The 26,120-nt window shown below is 34.1% G+C and overlaps 2 protein-coding genes across 4 annotated transcripts; one reads left to right on the top strand and one right to left on the bottom strand.

The window, feature by feature from the left end:
• Positions 1-625: 625 nt before the first annotated feature.
• LOC108780494 (apoptosis-resistant E3 ubiquitin protein ligase 1) lies at positions 626-26,118 on the top strand. Of its 3 annotated transcripts, none has more exons than XM_018548232.1 (16): positions 626-699; positions 1,001-1,194; positions 19,867-20,023; positions 20,909-21,114; positions 21,410-21,609; positions 22,189-22,426; positions 22,865-23,034; positions 23,109-23,289; positions 23,376-23,587; positions 23,679-23,945; positions 24,033-24,108; positions 24,187-24,476; positions 24,566-24,691; positions 24,883-25,071; positions 25,144-25,406; positions 25,485-26,118. In XM_018548232.1, the coding sequence occupies exons 2-16, from the start codon at positions 1,017-1,019 to the stop codon at positions 25,585-25,587; spliced, it is 2,856 nt and encodes a 951-aa protein (XP_018403734.1). In that variant the 5' UTR covers positions 626-699; positions 1,001-1,016; the 3' UTR covers positions 25,588-26,118. The 3 variants fall into 3 exon arrangements, with proteins under 3 accessions (XP_018403734.1, XP_018403736.1, XP_018403735.1); XM_018548234.1 differs by lacking the exon at positions 626-699 and adding an exon at positions 15,602-15,826 and having other exon boundaries at positions 1,132-1,194; XM_018548233.1 differs by lacking the exons at positions 626-699; positions 1,001-1,194 and adding exons at positions 7,327-7,471; positions 15,602-15,826.
• Positions 16,280-19,357, bottom strand: LOC108780495 (chondroadherin). Its single transcript, XM_018548235.1, has 3 exons — positions 19,221-19,357; positions 17,873-18,357; positions 16,280-16,733 (listed from the first exon to the last, which is right to left on the bottom strand). Exons 1-3 carry the CDS (start codon positions 19,354-19,356, stop codon positions 16,383-16,385), a joined length of 972 nt encoding a protein of 323 aa, XP_018403737.1. The 5' UTR covers position 19,357; the 3' UTR covers positions 16,280-16,382.
• Positions 26,119-26,120: the final 2 nt, after the last annotated feature.

The raw sequence follows: 26,120 nt of genomic DNA, 5'->3' as shown, positions 1-26,120 counted from the left end.
GTTACAACGTCAAATGTCGTACGCAGTGTGAATCATAACATAATATTCTGCGCCAAATAAATATTCATTAGAATAAAACGAAAATCAAAATATAAGAGCCTTTTTTCTGTAACCTGAAATAAATTGCTGAAAACGTTAAAATAAAATTAATTCGATAAATTTTAATTATTTTAGTGATTTATTTCCATCAGAAGCATCGCGCAAAAAAGTGGATATTGTTACGTAGTTGCGTGCACTTTTTTAGAGGGCGGTAGTGTGCGCGAGACGTTTTCCGGTTACAGTAAATAGGTCCTCTGTCTTGTCTTAGGTTTTTCTCTGATACAACGGGTTTGCTAGTATCAGAGAGAAGCCTACTAGTGTTCGGTGAAATAAAATAAAAAGAGAATAAACTGCTTCCAAGTACAAACACGAATGTCCGAACATTCGTGTTTTGCGTTTGTTTTCCAGGTGTATACGCAGCTTGATGTATTATATTATATTCGGCAGTTTGTCTCGCGCGCTTTGACCTGAGAATTGAGAAATTCCCTATCGCGCCTCTCCACCTGTCGCTCCATCTGCAGTTTCTAAATTTCTTTCAACACCGTGCATCGTACCGCTACATGCGTGTTGTTCCAGCGTGAACCTGCGTGAACTTTACGCGCGAGGATCAACGGTGTTGCCGAAGGCTGCGGCGAGAGAACAGTTTCCTGCGAAAATGTGGTAAGCTGATTTTCCGTCTGGACGAGCTCGATCGGCGACGATCAGCTGATCGACCGGCATCCGCTTGTTTACAAACACCGCGGCGTACCTAACCTCCAATCCCAACGCGTAACCTGTCAATTTTAACATGCGGAGCCCCAGGGCCGCCTGTCGATTTTCGATGCTGGGATCGAAATTGCGCGAAAATTCGTAAATTGTAATTGTTGCGGGTGACGTTTTTTCGGCGAACATCTGTTAAGAAATCGTAATTTGGTAGACAAGCAATCGTCCATTCTCGACACGTTCTTTTTCCTCGTTGTAGATGTACTCCATGGGCAATGGCACGATGGTCGACGGTGCTATCCGGGGTGTTCTTGGCTCTTTCCATGGTCCTCTCCCTGGGAAAGCTGTTGATGCTCGCCGCAGGGACCGGAAACAATGGAGAACTCACGGAAGCAGATCAGTGGCTTATTGAAATCGGCCTTCCGCAATACCGCTCAGTATTTAGACAGAAGGGTGAGTACTAGCTTTATTATCACAAATTGTCAAGCGATTCGCGGAATGACACCGCAGTATTACACTAAACTAAAACTGTACGTAAATATAACAAAATATTCATTGAATTAATGAAAATTAGTTCAATGAATTGTCATAATGATTTAGACTATAAAACTATTACTAGAATTCATTGTAAAAATAAATATGTAATTGTATTAATAAATTAATTGGTCATTAAGTTGAATATTGATTAACGATCATTCTTGGACTAAAATTGTTTTCAGTATGCGGCTGTGTTCTAATAGTAATTCTACAATGTGCTCTTTGTTTCCTATTTCTTGCTGTTTGTCTCTTGCCTACTCTTGCCTTTTTTGATCAAAAGATAACAGACAAACAACAAGAAACAGGAAATAAAGAGCACATTGTAGAATTACTACAAAATTTACTGCCAGTATTCAATCTATAATGCATGTAATGTATTTATAGACCTTATTACTGACAGTAAATTTTAACACAGTCTAAGAGTTACAGTTATAGTCTCAATTAAATTGTTAGGATACATTGTTAAAAAAGATTTTGGATAATCTTTAATTCATAAAAAGACGATTCATCAATTAAATTAAGGCCAGTATTCATAGTCGAGTCTTATAGGTATTTATGTTTGTCTTACGTACAGTCTTAAGATGTTATGAGCCAATCAGAAGGCTGTATCAACATCTTAAGACATTTAACACGATCTTAAAATAAAAACAGATTAATAAATACCTATAATAAGAAGCAATTTATAAATTATTTAAATATTAGATTGTTGAGAAAATTTTAACCGATTTCCAATAGATGGCATTTTTACACAAATGCAAATCGTTGGTTTTTAACAGTTTCATTTAATTTTCAAGAAAGGAAATAAAATTTATTTATGATAATTTTAATTGCTCACTTTTTCAAAATCAAAAAGGGAAAAATACTACATGCAAGCATGAAAAGAGTATGAGTGATTCTCAACAAATTGGAATTTTTGCGTCCCGTACGTTTTAAATATATTTAAATATGTATTTTAGGTTAAATTATATTCGATTTTTATCGCAAAAAAATATTACAACTGTATTTATATAGGCAATCAATGAAGAATTGATAAATTAAATTTGATTTTTGTTGATAATTTAATTTATTTGCAGTATTACTAGATATTAAAAGAAGATAAAATGATACATCATGTGCATTATATGTAAAACAAAACACACACTTAGGATACATTCTGAAACGTCCTTTCTGAGGAAAATTTTATTCAAACTATATAGTACATGTAACATATACTATAGTATATAGAGTAAATCTGCCTCGGAGGACGTTTTGGAAAGTAACCTTAAGGTGAAAGTAGAACTATAGATCAAAATAAAATAAACAAAAGAAAGTATAATGGACGTACAATTAGAAGACAATGGATTTTCGGTGAAATTGAACGCAGTACTACTCGGAAAATATTTATTTTATCAAAAAGACCGACTGAAACGTTTTTACTAATTATTCGAAAGTATTTCACAACTGATTCTATTATCTATATTGATAAATGTTGCGCACGTAGTGATGGTTTGCAAAATAAAGTTATATGTATACATTTAAAAGTAAACCGTGCAACAAATCTTGTTGACTCTAAAAGTATTTTATATGCAAAAAGATTATTCATGTGCAGAATATAGAGAGATTGTGGAGTAATATGTAATCACATATTCCTCGCTATGGCATACGAGATTTTACCATTTTGTATATTATCTCGCAAAATTTCTATTTAGAAAAGTTTATAATTACAAATGAATGGATGATCATTTTTTTTCAACATTATGACTTCCATGCATTCATTCGATCGTTTGAATATTAATTAAAGTTACACGTTTTATATATGTATTGACTATTTTCTTCATTATAATTTCCTATACATTCAAATTATGGAGGTAATTTTCGCAACATTTTTTAAATTATAATTTTTTAATGGCAAACGAACGATCATTAAAACCTTTTCAGAGTCATTTAGAGTCATGACCTTAACAATAAGATCACAAGACAAAATCAAGGTCATCGGGAATTGCTTCCCTTTTTTTATTTTTACTAAAAATTTAATTAGACAAAGATAATTTAATGAAATATAGTTATTTATTAACGTTTCTTCACACACACACAATCCAACACAAATTTCTCAGGTAATATTATTGAAGTGGTGTTTTCAAACCACTGCGTCTCTAAAGGGGAATGAATTTCAAATGCGAGGTTTTGGTGACCCTGACCGCAACCACCAACTGTTTTTGTGGCGGAAGAAATGTAGAGCACACCAAAAGTTCTCTGGTCAGCGAATGCGGAATAGTAGAGGAACCTTGAAAATGAATAATAAATGTACTCACATTCGAATCCATCGATCAGTGTGGGAGTGAATGTTGTTAGACACGTACTGCTATTCATTTCGATCGCTCTTAACGATCGATTCTTTGTCGACCGTGTAAAAGTTTGCAAGTTCCTTGCGCGCGCTTGTTGAAGCGAATAACTTGGTTCGCTGCCGCACTTGACGGTGGAGAATATTAATCGAATCGCAAGAAATTAGAAAAAGTCGAATTTGAGGAAAATCGAGAACATTAATTGCCGAAATGTTTTAATTACTATACTATAATATACAATTAAAAAGTTAAAATTATTATAGTTAGCGTTATTAGGCTATTGAATAGAAAAAGATAAAAGATTAGTTAAACTGTAACTAAAATTAATTTACATTAATCAAAATAAATTTGTTACGAAATATTAATTTTATTAGCTTTAGCTAGGCATTATATTATGTTAAATCGTAAAAATTATATTTATACAACCTACCATACATCGCCATATAATCCTACTGTTTTACGTCATAAAATTTATCTCGAGTAACAATTTAATATTTGATGTTTGTATATTTAAACATTTTTCTTTCTTTACAAAGCATTACAAAAATTTTAAGAAAAATATCAAATCTAATTCAGTTTCCAAAATATTGGATTCTGTTGATTATATACGTATAAAGTCTGTTGTACAAATGCAGTTTATCTCTAAACATGAAACCCAGCATTGAAAATTTCATATAAGAAAATAAAAAAATTTTTTATTAAGAATAAGAAGCTTCTATCTTTTTAAATTTTATTAGGTGATCCTTCAATCATTTCTATTTTTTCTGGCGAAGAATTTTGTTTTATGTTTTATTCATTTATTACATGCATATTGCGAAATCAGTTATTACTCAAACACTTTATTTTCTGTATGTACAAGAGTTGTAAATTACCGACGAGATTTACTGAGAGAGAACTCGTGTCGTTCTATTTAAAGAGTTCTTTTTGTTTTCCCTAAGAAGCATCTCCATACCTGGCATTAAAGTTCTCTGCCTTGAAGCATCTTATATGTGACACAAAAGAAAACATCAATCTTTTAAAGTCAAATATCGAGGAAGTTAATAGCGACTTAGCTCTTAATAATTAACATTAAGACTAAAGTTTTTATTTCGCTTTTATCCTCTTGATACGCTACGAGTACTACATAGATATACTCGTCGTGTGGCAAAAGCAAATGGTACAATTTTTAATACCGTAAAACTGCAATCATCGGAAGTACCTCGTTTCAAAATTTATTTTGTCGTCATTGATAAGGGGCATTACTTTAAAGATTCAAGAAAGATCGACCTGTGTCTTTATCGAATGTATTCTGTTGTGTAAGCTCATTCGCAAAATGGATTTATTTCTCCTTCATACGTTTCATCGGTACGTTATTGAAATATCCTGCAGAAAAATGGAAAAAAAACTCATATGATGTACGTTTCGCTTGACAACGCTCCCCGACAATTGTTCGATCTTCACAAATGTCAATCTCAATTTGGCGACAGTTACATCATCGGTGTATCCTCGTTGAATCGTAATGCTTTCCAGAATATGTTTCACTGCTCGGTTTTACGTGATTGTTACGTCCGTTTGTGTCATGAATTTAGCGGAATTCATTACGAGAAAATATGTACGATGAGAATGTATGATAATTAGAAATAGTAAGTTTTAATCGTTAAATTGTTAGTCAATTTAACTCATGCGATGGTTTATTAGTGTTGCGTTTCAAGTCTGAAAAAATTTTGGCGCGCAATCAAAGAATTACATACGTAGTATATAAATTCACACGCAATTATTTAGAAGCACCCGTGATCTAGCTTAGACCGTTGCCGCAATTCTGTTTGAAATGTAGCGATCCAATAAGAATTGATATTGTTTACAAGTAGTTATAATATGTTATACATATATTTTATATTAGGTATGAAGACTCAACTCTGATTCCTTTAAAGCTCTTCTGTTTATCGAGTTTCGTAACTGTTTACAGAAATATTCAGATACGAATATTTTCTTATACAAGGTACATAAAAAAGAAACGACTAAACTTTTCCAGCATGTTTGACAAATCATTTCATATCAAGGTTATATTGTACTCGTACCTATATGTATGTATGTTTGGTACAAAGAGACTTCCGCCAAATGTTGGGAAAGTTTGGTCGGTTACTTTACGGGATATTTCTTTGATATACGATATTCGCTATTATATATATTGTATATATATATATATATATATATGTGTGTATTTATATCAGAAAACACAGTAATGTCTCGGCGCTAAGGCAAGCGCAGCGACACTACCGTGTACTTTACGCGAACCGACGAGTTGCGGCAAATTGAGATTATCTGATCTCAATAACGGCTGAATTAATCAAGTTCTATATACGCTCAATCGATAGCGACTACTCGAATTGTATAAAAGTGCTTTTATTTTTTTTTTTCTATCATACATGCCCTACGAGCGAAGATATTGTGACGCAAAAAGTCTGGATCTGTAACTTTTCACTTTTCAGATTCAAATTCGGATACGTCATCTATTATTATTATTATTGCCATTATTGTCAAACCAGAGGAGAAATGTACGTTTCGTCTAACGATGGTCATTATACAAGTACGTGTAGAAAAAGAACGTCTTGGATTGAAATTGATGATACACATGTTATAAAAAAACAATCGCCTAGAGGTGTTTCATTGTACATACATGTATATATACAATATATATTGCACATATATATATATGCAAAGAGCAATCTCATATACTCCACGAAAACTATCCGTAGGGACGTGGCCTGCTCGAAAATTGCTTTTCGTCGGCCTTGTCTCCAAAATTCTGCCGCACTCTTTTTCCCATCAACCATCGATTTCTCGGATACCGATGTCTGTGACAGTCGAAGCACGTACTTCATGTGCGGTATTATGATTGGGAAGCGCGATGTAGCGCGAGGCGCGAAAGTGGTGCGGTCGAAAGTGGCCATGGTACGATGACGACGCCTTGAAGAGGGAAGAGTTGCTCGAAAGACGACAAGAGTAGGTCGACGGCGTGCGATGTCTCCCGCCAGAAGGTAAGCGCGAGAGAAGGGTGGCGTGGCTCTCTCGCGCTCGCTCGTGGTGGGGTTGACGTGGCGCGGAGGGTTGGTTCCCGCCGCGTAATCGCATCGCATGCAGTGGCCTGGCGTGAGTTCGCGCGAGCGCGTCACATAGAGAATTGCAAAGCTAGATTGTCAGGGGTAACGTTTGGTGAATTTTGTCCTGAGGTTTATATAGAACGCGTGGATTTTCCATTTCTACGGACCTTGTCTTCGTTGTCCGTCCATTCGTTTTCGACCTCCGTATACGCGGGACATTATGCTCGCGGTCGATGAGCTCGCTCGCGTTATCTGCGATAGAAACGGCCTTCTTATCAACGATGAGCCAGCGAATGAGCCCCGATTAGCTGGCCGCGGGGAGAGCCTTTGACACCTTGGTCGTCAGCCGAACTTTTAGCGTGACACCATCACCACTATTGGATTTTAGTCGACCGTAGGAACGTCTTCGAAAGGTGTAACAGGAGTATCTCTCCTTGTTCCCATCTCTGGCCTTCTTTCTGTCAGAGTCTCGCATTTTTGTGTTTCCCGACCTAAATCTCATAGGTCTCACCGTTCGTATAGATCTTTCGCTCTCCTTTGCGAGACTGTTCTCTCGTAAGTGAAGTGTCGATCGCGATCTCGTAAGTGTTCCCCCCCCCCCCCCCACCTCTCTTCTCCTTCTCTCTATTCCTCCTGTCCTTCTTTTCCTCCCCCGTTATTCTCCCTTTTTGTCTTTTAAACAACAAACCGTTCTTTCTTTTATTTAGCGCCATCGAAAATCTCGATAGCGCTTGAAATCGAGTTTGCGAGTTTTCCGCAGGGGAGATCAGGAAGCCGATATCAATTTGAACCGTAAGTTTATCACTGCGTTCGCTACATTCATTCATATCAAAGAACGCGCACTTTTTCACGCCACACGACATACAATTCCACACACTCTATAGTGACACCAAGCTGCTAAACTTGCATTTTGCTGCCATAAACTTCACCAGAATATTTAATGTAAGAAAAGATTCCGCTTCTTCATTCCATGTCACTTTCCACCCTTTGCGAAGTCACTGATTACATCGTAATGATTATTATTATTAAAGGACAAAATCGGATTTATCATCTTTTTCTTTTCTTTTTTACTTTACTAGCTGCAGACTTAATTAGCAGATTTATAGTACGAATTACGTTCTAGTATGCAGGATTAAAATTAGATTAGTATGGATGATTCACCGCACATCTTTCTTCTGTTCAAGTTTGTTAGAAAATATTTCGTATAAAGAAAAAAACGTTTTAAATCGAGCGGTAATAAGACTTTTTTTTATAAAATAAATTTCTAATTTACAATGTTAATACAACATAAAAATAAAAAATATAAAAAATATAAAATAATATAAAAATATTGAACGTCTCGGAACACACGGGTCCTTCTTCATCGATTCTTATAGATGTTACAAAGCCATAGAGATGAAAGCATAACCATACGGTCTAAGCGACATGGTGCGGTACAATTTGTTCGAAGAAATTGAATTCTCCTGTTTTTGTGTGAATGTTGAAATTGTGTGATAAAATGTATGAAAACAGAAGCATCTTTACGTATTCGTCTGATTCTGTTAAGCGCAAGTTTACAATGACAGACTAATATTGTACTATGTATATATATATATATACATAGTCGAATATCTTTTTACTCTTTGATATGAAGGCGTTTATTTTTTTAACATTTTCCAAATGTTTTTCATCGCAATAGAGGGCTTTATGATGTACTTACTAAGAGGATACTTAATTCGCAACGCAGCTCGTTTCGATAATGGAGAGAAAGAAGAAACGCATATAAAATTCCGTTGAAGGGAAACTGCTAATCGTTTATTGTTTATATCTTAAAAATTTGATCTATAAAAAATCATCGATTAGAAGTTGATATTTATTTACGGAAAAGAAAATTATATGAATTTTAAAGAATTGCTCGAAAAAATGTAATTTTTATAAAATATTAATTTTTTATGTATCATATTCTAGTCGCGAATAATCATTATCGGTGATAGAAATTGTTTTCGCGGTTATGAATATGGATAACAGAAGTTTTTAGAAAAAAATAACTGTTATCGATGATTAGAATATTATATTAATAATGAATAACCGATAACCAGAAATTCATTTTGGTTATCCATTTTTCGATTATGTTGCTCATTTTTCAGTATCTTTTTGTACATTTCGGTAATTTGATAAGTTTCTGGAGAACAAATGAGAAATACGGAAAAACAAAAAACTGTAATCATATTAAAACATAGTATCTTTTATTTTATTCTTTTTTTCCTAAATAATGATATCTTTTATCTCTTTTAATTAATTAATTTTACATTTGTACACTAAAGAAAAAATATAACACTATATTATAACTTTTTTTCTATTTTGATTATAACAGTTATTTATTATTACAATCTATATAGATTGTAATAATATGTATTTGAATCACAACGGAAATTTTTGAATGCGAAATAATGCAGTCGACAGCTTTACCTGAAGAAAAATGCTAATGTTTTCATGCTAAATTTGATGCTAAATGGCACCAATAATAGTAGATCTATACACGATTGGAGTCCAAATTTTATTAGAAGAAGAAAAAAGAGTGATCGTTACGGGCATCGAACGATTTGACTTCATCGTTGTCGTCAACTCTTATCGAAGTTTATATTTTTTCGGTTTAAAATATAAACAAAAGAAAAAGAAACGTTAACTCCGCATTGCAACGCTTCTTTGTTGTGAACTAACTTGGTGCGATTTTATTACACCTAAACAACAATGCATCTGCAATGGAATATCACGGAGATGATTAGAATCACGATTCGTGGTTAACCCTTGATTACCTTGGCACGCGATGTAGCGATACCTTTTTGCCAGAATTTTTCTATTTTGCTAGAATCTTTTATAACTCGTGTACATCTATGTGCACCGATTGTTTAGTACCATATTTTTTATGTACAAGAAAATAACTCAACAATATTCTTAAAATTAATATTGCAGCGGTACGATTGTAAGCAATTTCATTTCTAGATAATTCTATTAAAATAATACCGAGTGAACTTTTAACACGACATTTAATCAATGTAGAATATGGCCTTCACAGTTGCTATTATTAATTTAGAAAAGTTACGATATAATTTACTGTTACTTCCTGTTATTTTCTAACAGATTGAATTAGCGCTAAAACTGAAACTGGTACCGCATCCGTTATACAATAGCGGCTGTGCCGAATGGAATCGCGTTTCCTATCATCTTCCTCATATTGTCGATACCGTGAATTTATGCGAAAGCATTCTCATTGTGATGTATGCGCTTACATTATGTACGAGCAACGAGCCGAAGCTTTCACAGGCAACGAGTTTGCGATATAGATTAACGCTTCAACGAACGAGATCGATCCTCCGAAACTCGGCATTGCGGCGAAAAACGTATAATCCGCTCGCCTCGCGTTTGTTATCTTGCCAGTGAATTTCTCCGTCTTATGTATTCGAGTCAGAGAATAGAAATTGTTTTTAGTTGAAGCATTCCGCGCAACGGGGTCGTTTTCCTTCTGTCGTAAAATGCAAAATATTTTACTCGGCTCGAGAACTTTCTCGACGATTACCTTCGATCGTGCGGCCAGAATAACATCGGGATTAGTCGATTAATTAGGACGCGAGTTCAAATTAAGGGATGTAATTATAGAGGAATAATACGCTTGGCGTTGCCACACGCGAGATGGAAGTGTAATTCCGCGAATGTTACACGCGATGTTACACGCAAGTATAAAGGGAAAAGTATCGATCGTTTCGAATGACCTCAATCTTATCGCGTCGGAAAGTTCTTTCTTTAGGCTACATAACGAATTTCTGATACTGTATCAACGCTCAATCTTAATCGTCAAAAGAGTACGACGCAAAAGCATAAGAGCGAGAAATTACGCTATCCGACGAAAGATCTTTTTTTTCCTCCAATCACGATCAGTATTTTTAAATAGGAATAAAATTGGCATTAACTAACAGTCGGTTAGCAATTTTAATTTAGTTACATTCTAAAAAATACGAAATTTAATCCCACACATGGATGTTAAATTTAATTCTCACTATGTTTGTGTTGATAAACTAGCATAGTTCAGATTTAATAAATGTTAAATCTACGTGTTGGTATTTACCTTAATACTAACACGGTGAGAATTATATGTATAAACATTGCATAGTGTGTTAAATTTACATTCACATTTTTTAAAATACAGGTATACGAAAACGATTATTTTGTTATATGAGGCATATCTTTGTGTTTCACTCTGTCTAAAAATATTCTATGTTATATAATATAAATTATTACAAAAACTTATTCTGTAATATATACTTTTTTTATGATTTGACATTTCGAATTTAATCGCGAAGAACTTCTTTCGAGCTAAATCAAAACATCTTTCATGCCCGATATGCATGTAACTTGCGCGAAATCCTTATAACGCAGTAACACGCGAAACTCTTATGAACATAAAGATTATTTTCATGAATGCAATCACGAACCACACACGTAGGAGTTGCTGGTGGCTGTAAGTCGAATTTTCCGGAAACACCTCGACGAGAAATGGTGTGGAAACGCGAGTATGAGATATGGATTCGAGTGGCTAGAAGCCATTTTACCGAGCCTGATTACACAGTACAGAGAATTGCAAATTAAATCCGATCCGAGAGTCTGCGTGATTTAACATCACGTCCTTCCTACCTCCAAGTATCATTTAAATGCATGAGTCTGTTAATTGCCTCGGCTTGATACTTATCTGCAGGGAAGTCATTATCGGCACGAAGTCACACGACAAATTTTTCGATGATCAGCAGTAATATTTCGCAGCAAATGTAAACTAAATACACGGACAATTTTTGTCAAAAATACATTTCATATATCTTAAAAGTTTTTTCAATTTTATTATTAATGTATTAACTAAATTTTATTGTTAATGTATTAATTTAATGAAATAAAATAAATATATTAAGAAATAACATTATGTAAAATTAACACAATAAGTGTGACACTGACATACTCGTATATAATTTAGGAACAAATTTTTTTCTGTAAAATTAACATTTATAATGTGTTAAATTAACGCGCTCGTCTTTTACTTATTTATCTTAAAATTTACATTTTAAAACTACATTAACGTATTATTCATACATTTTTTTAACACTAACAAAAGAAAATAACGTTATATAATTATAAATTCTGATATATTAAAAATTCAACACAAAAATTTTAACACAAGTACACAATGTTTTTTACTCTACACGAGATGTGCGAGAATTTAACTATAATGTATAATTGTATTGTAAAAGTATTTTTCGTGATACACCCTAATCTATTTACAAGAAAGCGACAGCTATAAGTGATCGATTATGAACCGCACCTCGAGCACATAGAAACGTATATTTACCCTGTAAATACCAGAAGCTCCGCATTTTCACTTACGTATTCAAAATCGGATTAATGCGAACAAACTAAAAGATAACTGATGCTACTGGATTACTGTAAAACTAACGCGTAGAAATTATGTAGGTTATACAGCTCATGAATGCACATTTATTTGTTTTTATCTGGCTTTCTATTTTAGATAAATATGAATAGAAATTATTATCAAATCGAAATGAAAAATCATTTAACGTATCGATTGGAATACATATATCGATCGTAAATAAGTGAGGAGCAGACTTTTAAAATGTGTTTTTTCCAAAATGTTGTTTTTTTAGTTAGGGATGACGTAATGTTCAGTGTTGAGAGACTGAAATGTTCAGAAAGCATTTTTTATCATCAATTTATATACTGAAAAAACACATTGACACATTTTAAAGGTGCATTATGTTTTTCAACTAGAGATAAACAAAATCTGTTTAATATTTTAGCAATTGTTCACAGAAATTTTGTTTAATACGTTACATCCTACTGATTGACATATTGTTATTTTCTGTAATGTGCATAATTTTCTTATGTATGTACAGTTTCTGTTTTTCTCGTTTTTTACAAATTACAAATTTTGGACAAAATGCGTTTTGAAAGTTTACTCTTCGAGTGTCTTTTATGGGAGTAAAATTTATTCACCTCTCTTTTGCACGTCTTTTCAAGGTTTATCGAATATTCTATTCGATCGATTAGCTTATATCAACTCCACAAAAAATTCTACCGTATCATAAAATTTGCCAACTGTATTATAATCTTTGTACAAAATATTTCGGGATATTGACATTTTTTTATTCTCTGTGGCACGATGGTTTTCTTTCCACCGATATAAATTCATCGTCGTAAAAAGAACATTTTTTCTCGCTACGGAGACTAATGTCCGCCGAGTGTACCTACGCGAGCTTGATTACACTCCGGGGAATAAAACGCAACTAATTGAATGCGGTCGTGTAGGGAAATTCTGCATTGTGCTCTGCATAATTACGTAATTCAGGAGTATCTGTCGTGCGAAACAGAGTTTCCAATTAGTTTGAATCGTTTTATTGTCCTTACTTACGCGAGTAGACTGCTACCGTTATCGAATGCTGCTTTCATGATCGTAAAGTATTAAAAAACTTACGAACGCATTCACTAAGGTTCGATTTTTCATTATCTAGCTAACTTATATAGTTAGGTTTAACCTGATGTTTCATCCAATGAGGTTTTTAATTCCATAGATGAGGTTCATTCTAATAGTAGATTTGAAATGCATGAGTAATAATAAATATAAATAGCGTATAGATGAAATAAGTTTAAAAGGTGTAAAGGGGGATGTGTATGGGTTAACTTTATTTTTGTAAATTGTGCTTTCTTGACAATGTAAGCTGAAGTAAATAAACAATCATTCAATGCTAAATAATTTAAATGTGCAGTCCGTCATTGTAGTTGTATACCGTTCATTTAAAAAGATTTAGTATATTTTTTAAATTTATTACATAAATTATGCTTATATAAAATTTTTATTCGCAATTACAATTTTAGTTATACTGCATGTTGGTTAGGAAATGGAAGCAGAGTTTATAAAACAGTACTAGCGCTTTATGTTGAAACTTTTCTACCGCGTACAATTGACTTCAGAAATTAAATGATGAAGAACTTTGGGGATTTAAATTCTCGTAAAGTTTTGACATCGCGCTCTTTAGACGCTTCAGCTATCATTCTACTAATAGTTCTTATTTCATAAATCCATTCCCGCTATTCTGCGAGATTACAATAAGCCCTTAATTAAAGACTACGAAAATGTACGGTAAATTATACATGTTATTACAATTAATTACAATAGCAAGTGTTACATAGCAACTTTTAATCCTGATTTAGCGCTTTATATTTTAAATGATTCGAGTATCTCGTCAGCAATTGATTTTGAGTGAATTACAAATGAATAATTATATTGTTGATTGGACAAATTTTTTATCGAGTGTAATATTTTGTTTATCTATTTTTACAATTTTAATACATATATATATTATGTATATTTATTTAATGTATCTTGAATTAATTATAGTTAACTTCAACAATGGATTTCGAATTCATGCGTTTTGAATGGCAAATGATGCGTTTCAGTGAGACACAACGATACATGAATGAAAGATCACTTTTTCGAATTTGATATTTAAAAAGTCTGTATTATCGACCTTGATCAAGTTTGGCTGTCGCTCCAGCATTCCATTAATCATAATAAATTAATTTTAATAAAATGATTATGAACTTATTTTGTTCATAACTTTTTAACAGATAACGAGCGATGGTTAAAATCTGTCAGAGGTTACTCAAGGTCATGACCTTGACCACATATGTCAAGGTTAAGATTATGGGGAGATTATTCCTTTATTCGGTGTATTTATCTTTTAATTATTTTCTTAATTGCGCATGCGCGCGTACACACAGACAAATGATGATTTCAACATTTATAGAAGACGAACGATCTGTCAATGTCAAAATGTGTCCATGTGTGTGTTTCTACATACAATTTAACTCTCACACAAGATTTATTAAAACTCGCGATTAATTTATTTACAAATTGTTAATTAATATTTATTCGTCCAACTTTATTTGTCTCGATTACAGTGACTTGACTCTCCTCTATTTACCTCCACTCGCGAATCATTACAAATAATTGAAATTAATTGCGCTTCGCCCTATCTATTCTTTCATTCGCGAGCGTACCGGAGGTAGGCATTGTACGGCGCGAAAGAGTTGATTAATGTTTTCCATCGTTGAATTAATGCTCAACGAAAACATAAACGCCCTTTGTTTTCTCCGACATAGATTAAGCGCGATTTTTCTTTCTTTTCATTTCACAAAAGTGCAACCTGCGTACATCTCGTCATTGCATAATAAAGTATATATGCGATCGAAAAGGTTAATGATGTTTAATTAACCCTCCAATGCACATTTATATCGCTTATATCAGTTTTTTCTCATTTTAATGTGAAATCAAGCTTGCACGAGCCGTGCATCTGATTGTTCTTTCAGCATTGAAATAAATACTAATTCATTACGTATTCAGCACAGTTCTTAAAATAATTCAAAAAGTGAGGGGCTATAACTCTTTATATAGGCTTATAGCATATATAAAATTTTAAACGTAAAATTTTTATATATGAAAAAAATCTACTAAATTAAAATAGTTTTATTGCAATTTCTGATTAAAATCCATGTTAATCTCCATAAATTCACCAATTTTTGAAGGAAACGATCAAATCGACAACCATTTCCACCTTTTAATGCCACATTAGTACTCGCCGTAATTATACGCTTGATTCTCAGTACTTCCGAGTGTCAGTCCAACTACTCGGCCACAATTTCGCGAAGTAACGAGAGTAGTCGCATTTCTGCAACGAAATTTAATACGCATTTAGAGATAGTGTATCGCGCGTAACGCGATCTTTTATCATTCACCGCACACCCGCATTCGCTGTCGTCGATGCACTCCAAGTACACGTAATATGTATCGATTTTCGACTGAATCAATAATGAAATCTTTCAAAGAGATGCGAGAATCGACACCGATGCGACAGCAGTGAGCGGGACAATACGCTGTTAAGAACAACCGTAAAGCTACGAAAGGGCATCGAGAAAAAGAAAAAGAGAGAGAAATTATGCCGGACAAAAATCTCGTCTGCCGGAATGGACAACGCGAAAACAAAGATTTTCTTGCCGGCGAAATATCATCCATCGGCATGTCGTTACAGCCCAGCGGGAGCGCATCCTCCGGTGAGTAACTACTCTACTTACTGAGGACGTATTTTTGATGCGAATCTCGAGAGCCAGCATAAAACATTTGGTAACGTGTTGCATAATTTGCGTTTACGGTGCTACAATACATATACGTTAGATCTGCGCACTGAAAGCATGGCGAATTAACTCCCTAATTTTGGAATTATTGTATACTTCCATACATGGTAATATTAGAGCGAACACTTTTTATTGATTTTTCACTCGCGATTAACTAACAATTCTGAAATAATTGCAATTTGTGAAGAAAGTTTATTTAAAAAAGTGCTTAGTTGATATTTTTCTTATTTAAAAAAAAATATTTTTACATATTAATCTTTGATGAAGTACAAGTTGACGAATAAAACATTTTTCTTAACATTATTATTCATACACATGTGGAAAATAAAATATTTAGTGTGTACGATAGAAAAATATTCACTCTAAGCGTAGTCATTTTTGTGAAATGTTATTCTGCGAATACAAATTTTTTCGAGCTGTCAAATATGACGTTTTTAAATTAAAATTGATATAGAAATCTGATATATCTATCGCGTTATACAATCGATTTCCATTCTTGGAGCAGTCTTAATAGCATTCTTACAACGTGTCCATTAGTAATAACTTCTCTACCATATTTGCCATCCGCAGTGATACATTTTGTTAGTTCATCTCTTGAATGTATACATTCCTGAGAAATAGACAGGGGAAAAGATTCGGCCGTAGTCAAACCCGTACGAAGTTGATTGAATAGATTCAGCACGACACATTCTTTCATGAAAACTTCAGAATTGGCTATCTTAACGTCATCTGCTGCGCATAGCCACAATATATTATCCAGCCAGTTATCCTCCTCGCGTTGATCGGTCTTGTAACTTATGCCCAGATCTTGCAACCACAACGTCAACTACAATGTGAAATTTAGATTTGAAATTGTTTGATTTGAAGTTTAGATTCGAAACTATTTCCAAAATCGCATTCCTCTCATGTTGTAGTAAATCTGTCATCGATAACGCGAACGAGCGTTAGAACGGAACACCAGCATCCGGTTATGAGTATCGAGAATAGTGATGAAACATTAAAAATCTCCACGCATTTTGCGTCCAATGTCATGTTACACAGATAGTCTCGATTCCAAATTAAATTGAATTATTAATTTTGTAACTTACGTGCCCAGATCTCGTAGAATTACGATGTAGAAGTTATAGATTTGAAATTATTTAAACTACTTGATTTAATAATCTTAATTGTCTATCTCCGTATTGCTACGCAATAAAATTAATATATAGGTCAATTTTAAGCCAACAACTAATGGATTATAATTAAATATTAGTTTATTATACCACATTAAAATTTGAACTCAATTTTGAACTGGTATATAAAGCTCTGTTTCTATTGCTTTTGGACATAAAATCTAATAGTTTCTGACATAGATTTAATCATTATCATTTTTAAATTTAATGAAGCTAAAAATTTATGAGCAATGTATTAATTCGTGAATCAACAATTTTATTATTGGACTTATTTTCTCGCTTTTGAGGAAATAGTTATTAAAATATCATGAACTTGAAAAATAGCGTTCCGTACATGTCCAATCATTACAGTGGCTATATATAGTCATCTTTTTAACTCAATTCTAAGTTTATTATGTAATTTTTATTCTACAAATATTTTATATTATATTGCGGCTGAGGAAGACTAAATTAAATCGAAACGTCCCTGTAAAGTATATCGTATTACAAAAACTAGTAGGTATAAATTAAGTTCAAATTTTAATAGTATAATAAACTAAACTATTAATTATAATTTATTAAGATTTGATGTTGTATAATTCATTAGTTATTGAATCAAAATTGACCTGTGTATATTAATTTTATTGTGTACTAATTTTAATTTAAACTTTAAATTTGAAACTATTCCTGAAATACTATTCCTTTCATGTAAAGCTTGAAGTTTAATCTTTGTCGCGGTCGCGCTTTCCGTTGATGATCGCGTATACGACATGTTATCTCAGTTAATCAGACGAAATATGAAATATGCGCTCACCGTGCCACGACACTGTAAGGTGAGGGGATTTCCGGAGAAGCGGAGTTTCTCGAGACTGGCCATTGGTACAAGCTGGGTCGGTTCCAGACACGTTAAACGATTCTCTTTAACGTCGAGCCATTTAAGACCTCGCAATTTCTCGAAGACTGTAGGCTCGATCGATGCGATCAGATTGTATGATAGGTCTAATTGCTGTAGCGATGTCAGATCTACGAACCACTGATCTTTTATCGATTTGATGTAATTGTACTGCAAACTAAGCTTTTTCAGTTTCCTCAGATTGTCGAATGCGTGATCGGAAATTTCCTTAATGCCGCAGTCATGCATGTTTAGAGAAACTAAATTCTGACTGTATCTCAGGAACGACTGATCGGAAATATTTTGAATCTGCGATTGAAAGATCATGATGTCGTCCACGATCGGCCCGCCGGAAAATAGGGCAGTGTTCAACGTCACGTTGGAGCATTTTAGACGCTCGCCGAATCCTAGACATAATTAATCCTTCATTACTCGCGTGGGATGTCCAAGACGCCTTTGTCTTATAAATTTATTGGTGATTATGCAGAGTAAAGGACATCGCGTTGATGACCTTGACATATATTGCTTCCCTTTTCTAGATATTTGCCGGAAAGATATACTATTATACATAAATTAGACTTTTATGTTTAAAATATCTCAGAAACTATATAAGAGGCTTGCCACCTAATTGTTAACGCAAAGTTACTAGAATCATGACAACATATGTCAAAATTAAGGTCATCGGCGCGGAGTCCCTTATAATCTGCATAATTACCAATTTATTAAATTCATGAATGCTACTTACACATACAATATTATTATATATTTAACACAAATTGTTTCACAATTACAAAATTGTTTCCATTTATCTGTATTTAAAGAATATGTAAAATATTATCAGTTTTTATTTAATTTTCAATTTAATGAGAGAACATGAAAATTAAAATATAATATTAGAATATCAGAAACACTTTACAAGAGTAATTATGTTAAAGAAAATCACATGAATAATGTAGAGTTAAATAAAACTGACAATATTTATGAAAAATGGCGACACAAAGACAATGAGATCGGATAATCGATGACATTTATTAAATATTTTTCATCGTCTTACATCTAAAGACACGACAGCGTCTCGGCTTGATTCGATTTACACTGTACTGCTGTTTGTGCAGTTCACAATTTACTTAAGAATAAAACTATATCTTAATCTCACTATAGGTAATCGAAGCACGCGCGAATATCTAAACTAGAGAATAAGAGAAAGAGATTCTTTGAGGAATGGACGAGGAAACACAGACAAATCACAAAATATCGTAAAGTGCTTTACCCTCCTCGTGTTTGCTGGTGATGCATGCCGCGATTGCGGCATCTATCAAGATGAAAACGCAGACAAGAATGAGAAGCAAGACGCGGCACATCTTGAAATGCAATTTGCATGAGCGATTGTACGACTGACTCTTCATTGAAAACAGATACAGAATAATTGTGAACAATTCCTCCTTGTACACCGAATTATCACAGCCGAATTATCATACTTCCCGTTCTCTATAAGTGATACCACGCTATCGGTGAAACAGTTGTTACGCAAATATCTCGGATGCCATTCATGTGTTACGCTGATTGTAAAAGAATATCATTAATTGTCAATGTTATTCTATCTACGTCTCAGTCAGACGATGTAAAAAATCAGTCTTGTTTCAGAAAACGCAATCATAATTTACGCGTTAAATTCTACTTATTTATATTCCGTAGTAAAATACTGAAAAGTGATTTTAAAAATTCTATGCATATCTTATGATAAAAATATCCTTTTACCTTTTTTTTTTTCTTTTAAAGAAAGGAATGCGAATTCAAGGAATTGCCTCAAAATCTTAGTTTCTCGTTATTGTCATGTTCGTTTAATCTCTCGCTTGAGGCTAATCAATCCGTTCATAGTGCATTGCTGAATATACGTTGTTTTCTTTTTGTGCTAGGCATCTCGACCCTCGCGAGTTGCGGTGAGGTGGATGCGCTGCCTGAGCTACCGGCGCAAGATGAGGAACGTCTGCAGCGCGCTGCGCGTCTGCTGCAGCAGAGATTGGTGTTACGTCAATGGTTGATGGATCATGGCCTACATAATTACTATCAGAAGTAAGAAAAAGTATAAGCATAAATATTAATATAAAGAGTCCAATAATCATCGATGCGTTGAACGATTCGACTCTTTGTATACCTGATTGCATTATATATGCAGTTACGTAGGATCAAATATAAACGAAACTTTTTTAGGTGAATACAAATCAACGTTGATATTATAGTATTTATTTACATGTGTATATATTTACATTGAATGAGGTGGGGCTGTCTGCTCACGCTTCAGGCGATCTTCCAACTCACACAACGTGTGGACGTCTTTCGAACATCGATTTATATTCTCGAATGTCCCATTTATGTCCTTGTATTTCGAACGTCCTCGAGATTTCCAAAAGTTTAGATGTTATATAGTGGAATGTTCAGAACACAACCTTCGAACATCTCGAGAATGCAATGCGGGAACATAAATAGAATATTTAAGGATACAAATCGGATATCCGAAGGACGTTAACATTTTCGTTCACAAATTTTAATCGACCAATACATGAACTTAAAGAACAACGTTGTACAACAGCATTGTTTGTTCGGACATCGTAACGGCTACAGAAATAAATAACTATTGTGAGACTATAACTATGTAAGGGGCGAGAAAAACATGCTCCACCTGTCACTCAGTGTAATAAATATATCTACCAATATTGATTTGTATTTACACAAAAAAGTCTTTATTGTATTTCTGAGCCATCCTTGTGCGTAATTAAAAATAATTAAATTGATCGATTCCTGTTATCACATTTAAGGAGATCTGTTAGCAGATAATTATCTTTTCTTTTTCATTCGTCAATCTTCTTCTTCAAAAAAACCGTTTATGAGCCTTTACAGAATATTGTTCTATTCTAAATAAAGAAATGTTAAAAAGATTACGAAGGCATACTTTGTCAGGTTGATGCAAATGGAAGTTATGTCCCTGGAGGATGTATACTGGGTGGAAGACAATGCGGCACGGACAGTTCTCGGCAAGGATCTACCACGATGGATTCAAGCTAGGCAAACGTTACCTACTTCAAAGGAAGATTTGGAAACTCTCAAAGCGGATCTTTGGAGTGCTGTTGTAAAGAATAGCCAACATCAGGATGCTTGGACATGGGGTACGAATTCTTCTTTCTTTCTAATTCCGTAAAATAAAATTTTTCCCCCGGAATGAGAATTTATTTTCAGGAAATTGAATTATTCTACGTTAGCTATATGTTTGAAAGGCTTTTCAGAAGGATTAGAAAATTTAATAAAATGCACTGGAAACAGAAAAAAAGAAAATGGAGGTATTAAAACAGTTTTGCTGAAATATATAAAAATTAAATTATTAAATGTTCTCTCTTACGAGTGATTATCAGGAGATATTAATTCAACGCACAAAACTAACAAATAATTACTTTCTCTCTCCAGGTGGTATGCTGATAGTTTCCGTATCAGTGGCAGGGCTGGTTACCCTTGCTGCTATGACGCAGCCCGCTTTGGCACCCGAAGCGAAACACTCTCTTCTGCAATATGTCACAGGGAAATATTTATTACCGAGTAACTGCCGCGTTCATTTCGAGTGGGAAGAACCTCAGTTGGTCGGTGAAACAATGACTTTTACGGTCAAAGTAAGTAAATGATTTAAGCCACCAGAATCTTCTTTCGCGAATATTTATGTTCAGATGCGACAATTTCCGCCAGAAGAAAACATGCATGGGGAACTATGGATGCTTTCCAATGGGTATTTAACATATCTTAACACTAACGTATACTTTATGCGGAAATGCTCTGTTACTGGAAAACACTTCTTGCCATCTCCCATCATTGTGGGTGCCTTCCATTTAGTGACCCAGGTTGATACAAATATCGTTCTATCTTTGTTATTCAAGGAATGCAAAGAAAGATATTTGTGTGGACTTGTGTCACAAAAAATGGAAGGCACCCACATTGTCAGAGATGAAGTTAAAATTCTGTGTATAATTTGTTCCCCTATAACCAAACGTGTCAGCATGTTAATGTATGCTATAATATCAGCGCACTATGCAAATACTATTCCATCCGCAAAGTTTTGCTATCTAGGTATATATACATGCGCGCGCGCGCGTGTGTATACAATTTATTTAAGATATTTTATTACCAAAGCTAAATATGTGATAAAAGTCATAATAATTTTTAGCTCAATTAGATATAAGAATATTTGTTTATAGTTTTATCAGCGCAATGGCCAGCCGTACCCAATATGTGACAAGGATAATTTGATTGTGGATGTAACAGAGGTTACACGCAGAGTAGCTACACTAATAGAACTAGGAGGTACCGACCCCTTAGCTGCAAATACTGCAGTAGTAAAGTTTACTGTCCGCCATGCGGGACAATATCGAATAGCTGTACTTATCGGATTTTGTCATGTTCATGGCAGCCCGTTTGTTAAGAATTTTCTTCCTGGTATGTATATTCGATACTGATGCGTTGTAAAGTAGTACTCAATAGTGTAACAAGAATATATGAATTACCAGCCCTTGTGGTGATATATAAAGATATCTTTTAAAAATAGAAGAAACAATTGTTTTTAAATTGCGATTAGAAATAGAAGTTGGTATTTTCTGTTAAACTTTAAAAATGCAAATGACAGATAAAATTTTTCAAGCAGCCTTTTCGCTAATTTATAATTTATTTGAAAATGACTAATCTTATATACAAATAAGATATATTTATTGTTCAAAATATGATATTTCTAATAAAAAAAATTAGGTATCTCCTTTAGCATTTTGGATGAGCAAAAATTGATTCATAATTAATCGAAAAATTAACGCTAATTAGTTAAATCTAGAACGCATCGTTCTTTAGTTGCGATCGTGTCGTAAAGTATATCGTCTGTACTAGGTCCACCAGATCCAAATAAGACAGTTTTTGTACGACAAAGTTCTACAGTCGTATGTACAGCTGGGATAGCCCATTTGATGACAATAGAGCCACGTGACGAATATGACAATCTGTGCATATTTGGGCCTGGAGATCAGCCTACGGAAGGCTATAGTGTCAATATTACTCAGGTAAATCAGAAAATTTCGCAAAAATAAAAAATCTTGATGTTTATGCTTAATCGATTATCCAAATCTATCTTTAGATCGGTAGTACAGCAGATAAAGGATCGATGGTAGACTATAGTATTCAACTCAATTACGATTCTTCAAACCAAAGAATTCGTTTAAAAGTGAGCTTTCCAAAAAGTGGATGTTATCATGCAACTGTTAGCTTGGCAGGATTGCAGTTGCATAATGGAGATTTTGATATCATCGTTCTCGAAAGTATGTAAAATATTTTAGTTTCAAGCTTAGATATTTTTCTTTTACATAATGAGGCTCGTGTATTGCGCTCTTCTTCTCATTTCTAGATTCTGTCGCGAGAATGGTACATAATAATGTAGCGTCTAAGGATCCCGACATCTGTTATGTTGCGAAGTTACTAGGCATGCAAGGAGAAAGATTTTCTAAACCTAAGAAGGTCTTCTGCTTTATCTCGCCTAAGCAACTTACGATTAAGGAATATTTATTGAAATTCATTCCCAAAAGACTCGTAACATTTAGACTATGTCCTTCGACAAAGGTATGGTATAATCATTAAAAATAATTTTACATGCGCAGCAATTTTAATCTATTAGATTTGTGATTTCTTAGTTTTGAATTGTAAATTGCAGTTCCATTTTGAAAGTTCGACCAATCAGCACGAGGGATATTATTCTTTCTCGATAGACGACGGATGTCAACCTCCCGTAGAACTAATATCTCTGTATCGTGATATAATAGCCGCCACTTTCACTTTGTTTCTCTTAAAAAACATCGGCGGTAGTGAAACATTCGCTGACAAACAAGATTTTTTCTATCACGAAGTCCGCAAGCACCATCAGAAGCATTATCACGAGAAACTTTCCATGAAAGTGCAGCGTGATAAGTTTTTAGAATCGGTAAATGTATAATTAAATTTATAATACATATCCCTGAAGATCCACCTAAAAATCTATATCAATAATGTGTTTTTCTTTTATTAAAAGTCTATGAAAGCTACGAAAGGATTTTCAGTGAGTGATTGGTGTCGAAATTTTGAAATCACTTTTCAAGGCGAACAAGGTACGTTTCGTTTACGTTTAAGGAACTTTTGTGAAAATTAATTTTAAGACAATTACAAGACTCATTGCCTCATGTTAGGCGTTGATTGGGGTGGTGTGCGACGTGAATGGTTCGAATTGATATGCGCCGCACTATTCGACCCCGGGAATGGTTTGTTTGCGTCATTTGGGGAGTCGCAACAGGCATTAGTGCATCCAAATCCCAAACGACCATCGCATCTTAAATTGAAGCACTACGAGTTTGCTGGACGTATCGTGGGCAAGTGTCTTTACGAGTCGGCGCTCGGCGGCTCTTATCGTCAGTTGGTACGCGCACGATTCACCAGATCATTCCTCGCACAGATTATAGGACTTAGAGTGCATTACAAGGTAATTCATCAAATTTCTTTTCTATTTTTACGCAAAAAATCAATAACTGATAAAGTATAATAGATAACTCAATTTTTTTTATGGACTAGTATTTTGAACAAGATGATCCTGATTTATACTTGAGTAAGATAAAGTATATTCTTGAGAACGACGTTGAAGAAATGGAATTGTACTTCGTTGAAGAGGAATATGATAAGGATGGACAATTATTGAAGGTACATGTCTAATGATGTTACTAATTGATGTTAATCTTCGAATATTTTTGTTTCGAAATAAAATCGTTAATATACAATTCTTTTTATGTGTTTTCTATACATTAAGTTTAGAAATAATATAAAATTCTATCTCTAAACTTAATACATAGCCGAAATTTAATGCATATCTATGATTAACACGTTTTATGTAGGTGGCAGAATTAATTCCTGGTGGTAGCAAAGTTCGAGTGACTAACGATACGAAACTTCGTTACCTGGATGCACTCGCTCAGCACCGACTTGCTAGTTCCATCCGCAACGAAGTCGACCACTTCTTGCGTGGTCTTAACGAACTGATTCCCGATAATCTCTTAGGCATATTTGATGAAAATGAATTAGAGGTGAGTAAAATTAAAATACATAAAAATAAGTCTGTCCGAAGATGGCACTCTGCGACTTTATTTCTTTCGCAGTTGCTATTGTGTGGGACTGGCGAGTACTGTGTGGAAGATTTACGTGCGCATCACATAGCTAACGGAAGTTCTCTGGAATTTCTTCGAGTACTCGACTGGTTCTGGACGGCGGTGAGCAATTTTACGCAAGAGGAAATGGCACGATTGCTCCAGTTCACTACGGGTTGCTCACAATTACCGCCTGGTGGATTTCAACAACTAAGCCCTCGTTTTCAGATTACAGCTGCACCAACGTTTGCTAATTTGCCTACAGCACATACTTGGTACGTTCTCATCTTGCAATATCATTAGAATATTCGTGTTTTTTTTATCATTGATTCGTTATTAATATTGTTTTTCAGCTTTAACCAACTCTGCTTACCTGATTATGAGTGTTATGATCACTTCGAACGAGCGTTGCTGTTGGCAATTAGCGAGGGCACCGAAGGTTTCGGCATGATCTAACCGGGAAAGTCCGAAAATTCATCAAACTTCTAGTCTAACTAGAACCGTCGATTAAATTATTTATGTATCCATTTTTTCGATAGTTGAACCCATTCTTGATGGGTAAAAAAATCATGTTTTCGATAATAGATACTATTAAGAGTCCTACAGTTTATCTCATAGGAACTCCTTACTCAGTAAGATCAGAAATGAGAGTAACTCGCACATTTTTATATGTAGACTTTTAAAATGTTTGGAATTACCTTTTTTCTGTTAGAAGACTATTCGAAGACTATCAGGAACAATCTAATCTTCCGACGATGTAGACAATTTCTACTGACAAGCAGCAACGTTTTTATAAAACGGAAAATATCCAGCAAGAGCAATGTTACCTCAACATCAGAATTGCTCAATATTACTGTATCGAAATTTAGCGTAGCCGAACTTATGATAGATTTTACGTAAACGTAAAGAGAATTAAATAACGCGTTTTTCAAATAACAGTGTAACAGATCGTCGATGTATAAAAATATACCATACAACAAATCAAAATA

The sequence above is a fragment of the Cyphomyrmex costatus genome, unplaced genomic scaffold, assembly GCF_001594065.2.
Source record: "Cyphomyrmex costatus isolate MS0001 unplaced genomic scaffold, Ccosl1.0 scaffold70, whole genome shotgun sequence".
Taxonomy (NCBI): domain Eukaryota; kingdom Metazoa; phylum Arthropoda; class Insecta; order Hymenoptera; family Formicidae; genus Cyphomyrmex; species Cyphomyrmex costatus.
The sequence above is the reverse complement of the archived record's forward strand: the minus strand, read 5'-3'. Positions and strand labels throughout refer to the sequence as shown.

Coding starts and splice junctions, on each gene's coding strand:
- LOC108780495 (XM_018548235.1), bottom strand. CDS start 19,356: ATGAAGAGTCAGTCGTACAATCGCTCATGCAAATTGCATTTCAAGATG. Junction 18,358..19,220: donor CACCAGCAAACACGAGGAGG/GTAAAGCACTTT, acceptor AATTATGTCTAG/GATTCGGCGAGCGTCTAAAA. Junction 16,734..17,872: donor CCTTACAGTGTCGTGGCACG/GTGAGCGCATAT, acceptor TTCACATTGTAG/TTGACGTTGTGGTTGCAAGA.
- LOC108780494 (XM_018548232.1), top strand. CDS start 1,017: ATGGCACGATGGTCGACGGTGCTATCCGGGGTGTTCTTGGCTCTTTCC. Junction 21,115..21,409: donor TCAGGATGCTTGGACATGGG/GTACGAATTCTT, acceptor TTCTCTCTCCAG/GTGGTATGCTGATAGTTTCC. Junction 24,109..24,186: donor CACTTTTCAAGGCGAACAAG/GTACGTTTCGTT, acceptor GCCTCATGTTAG/GCGTTGATTGGGGTGGTGTG.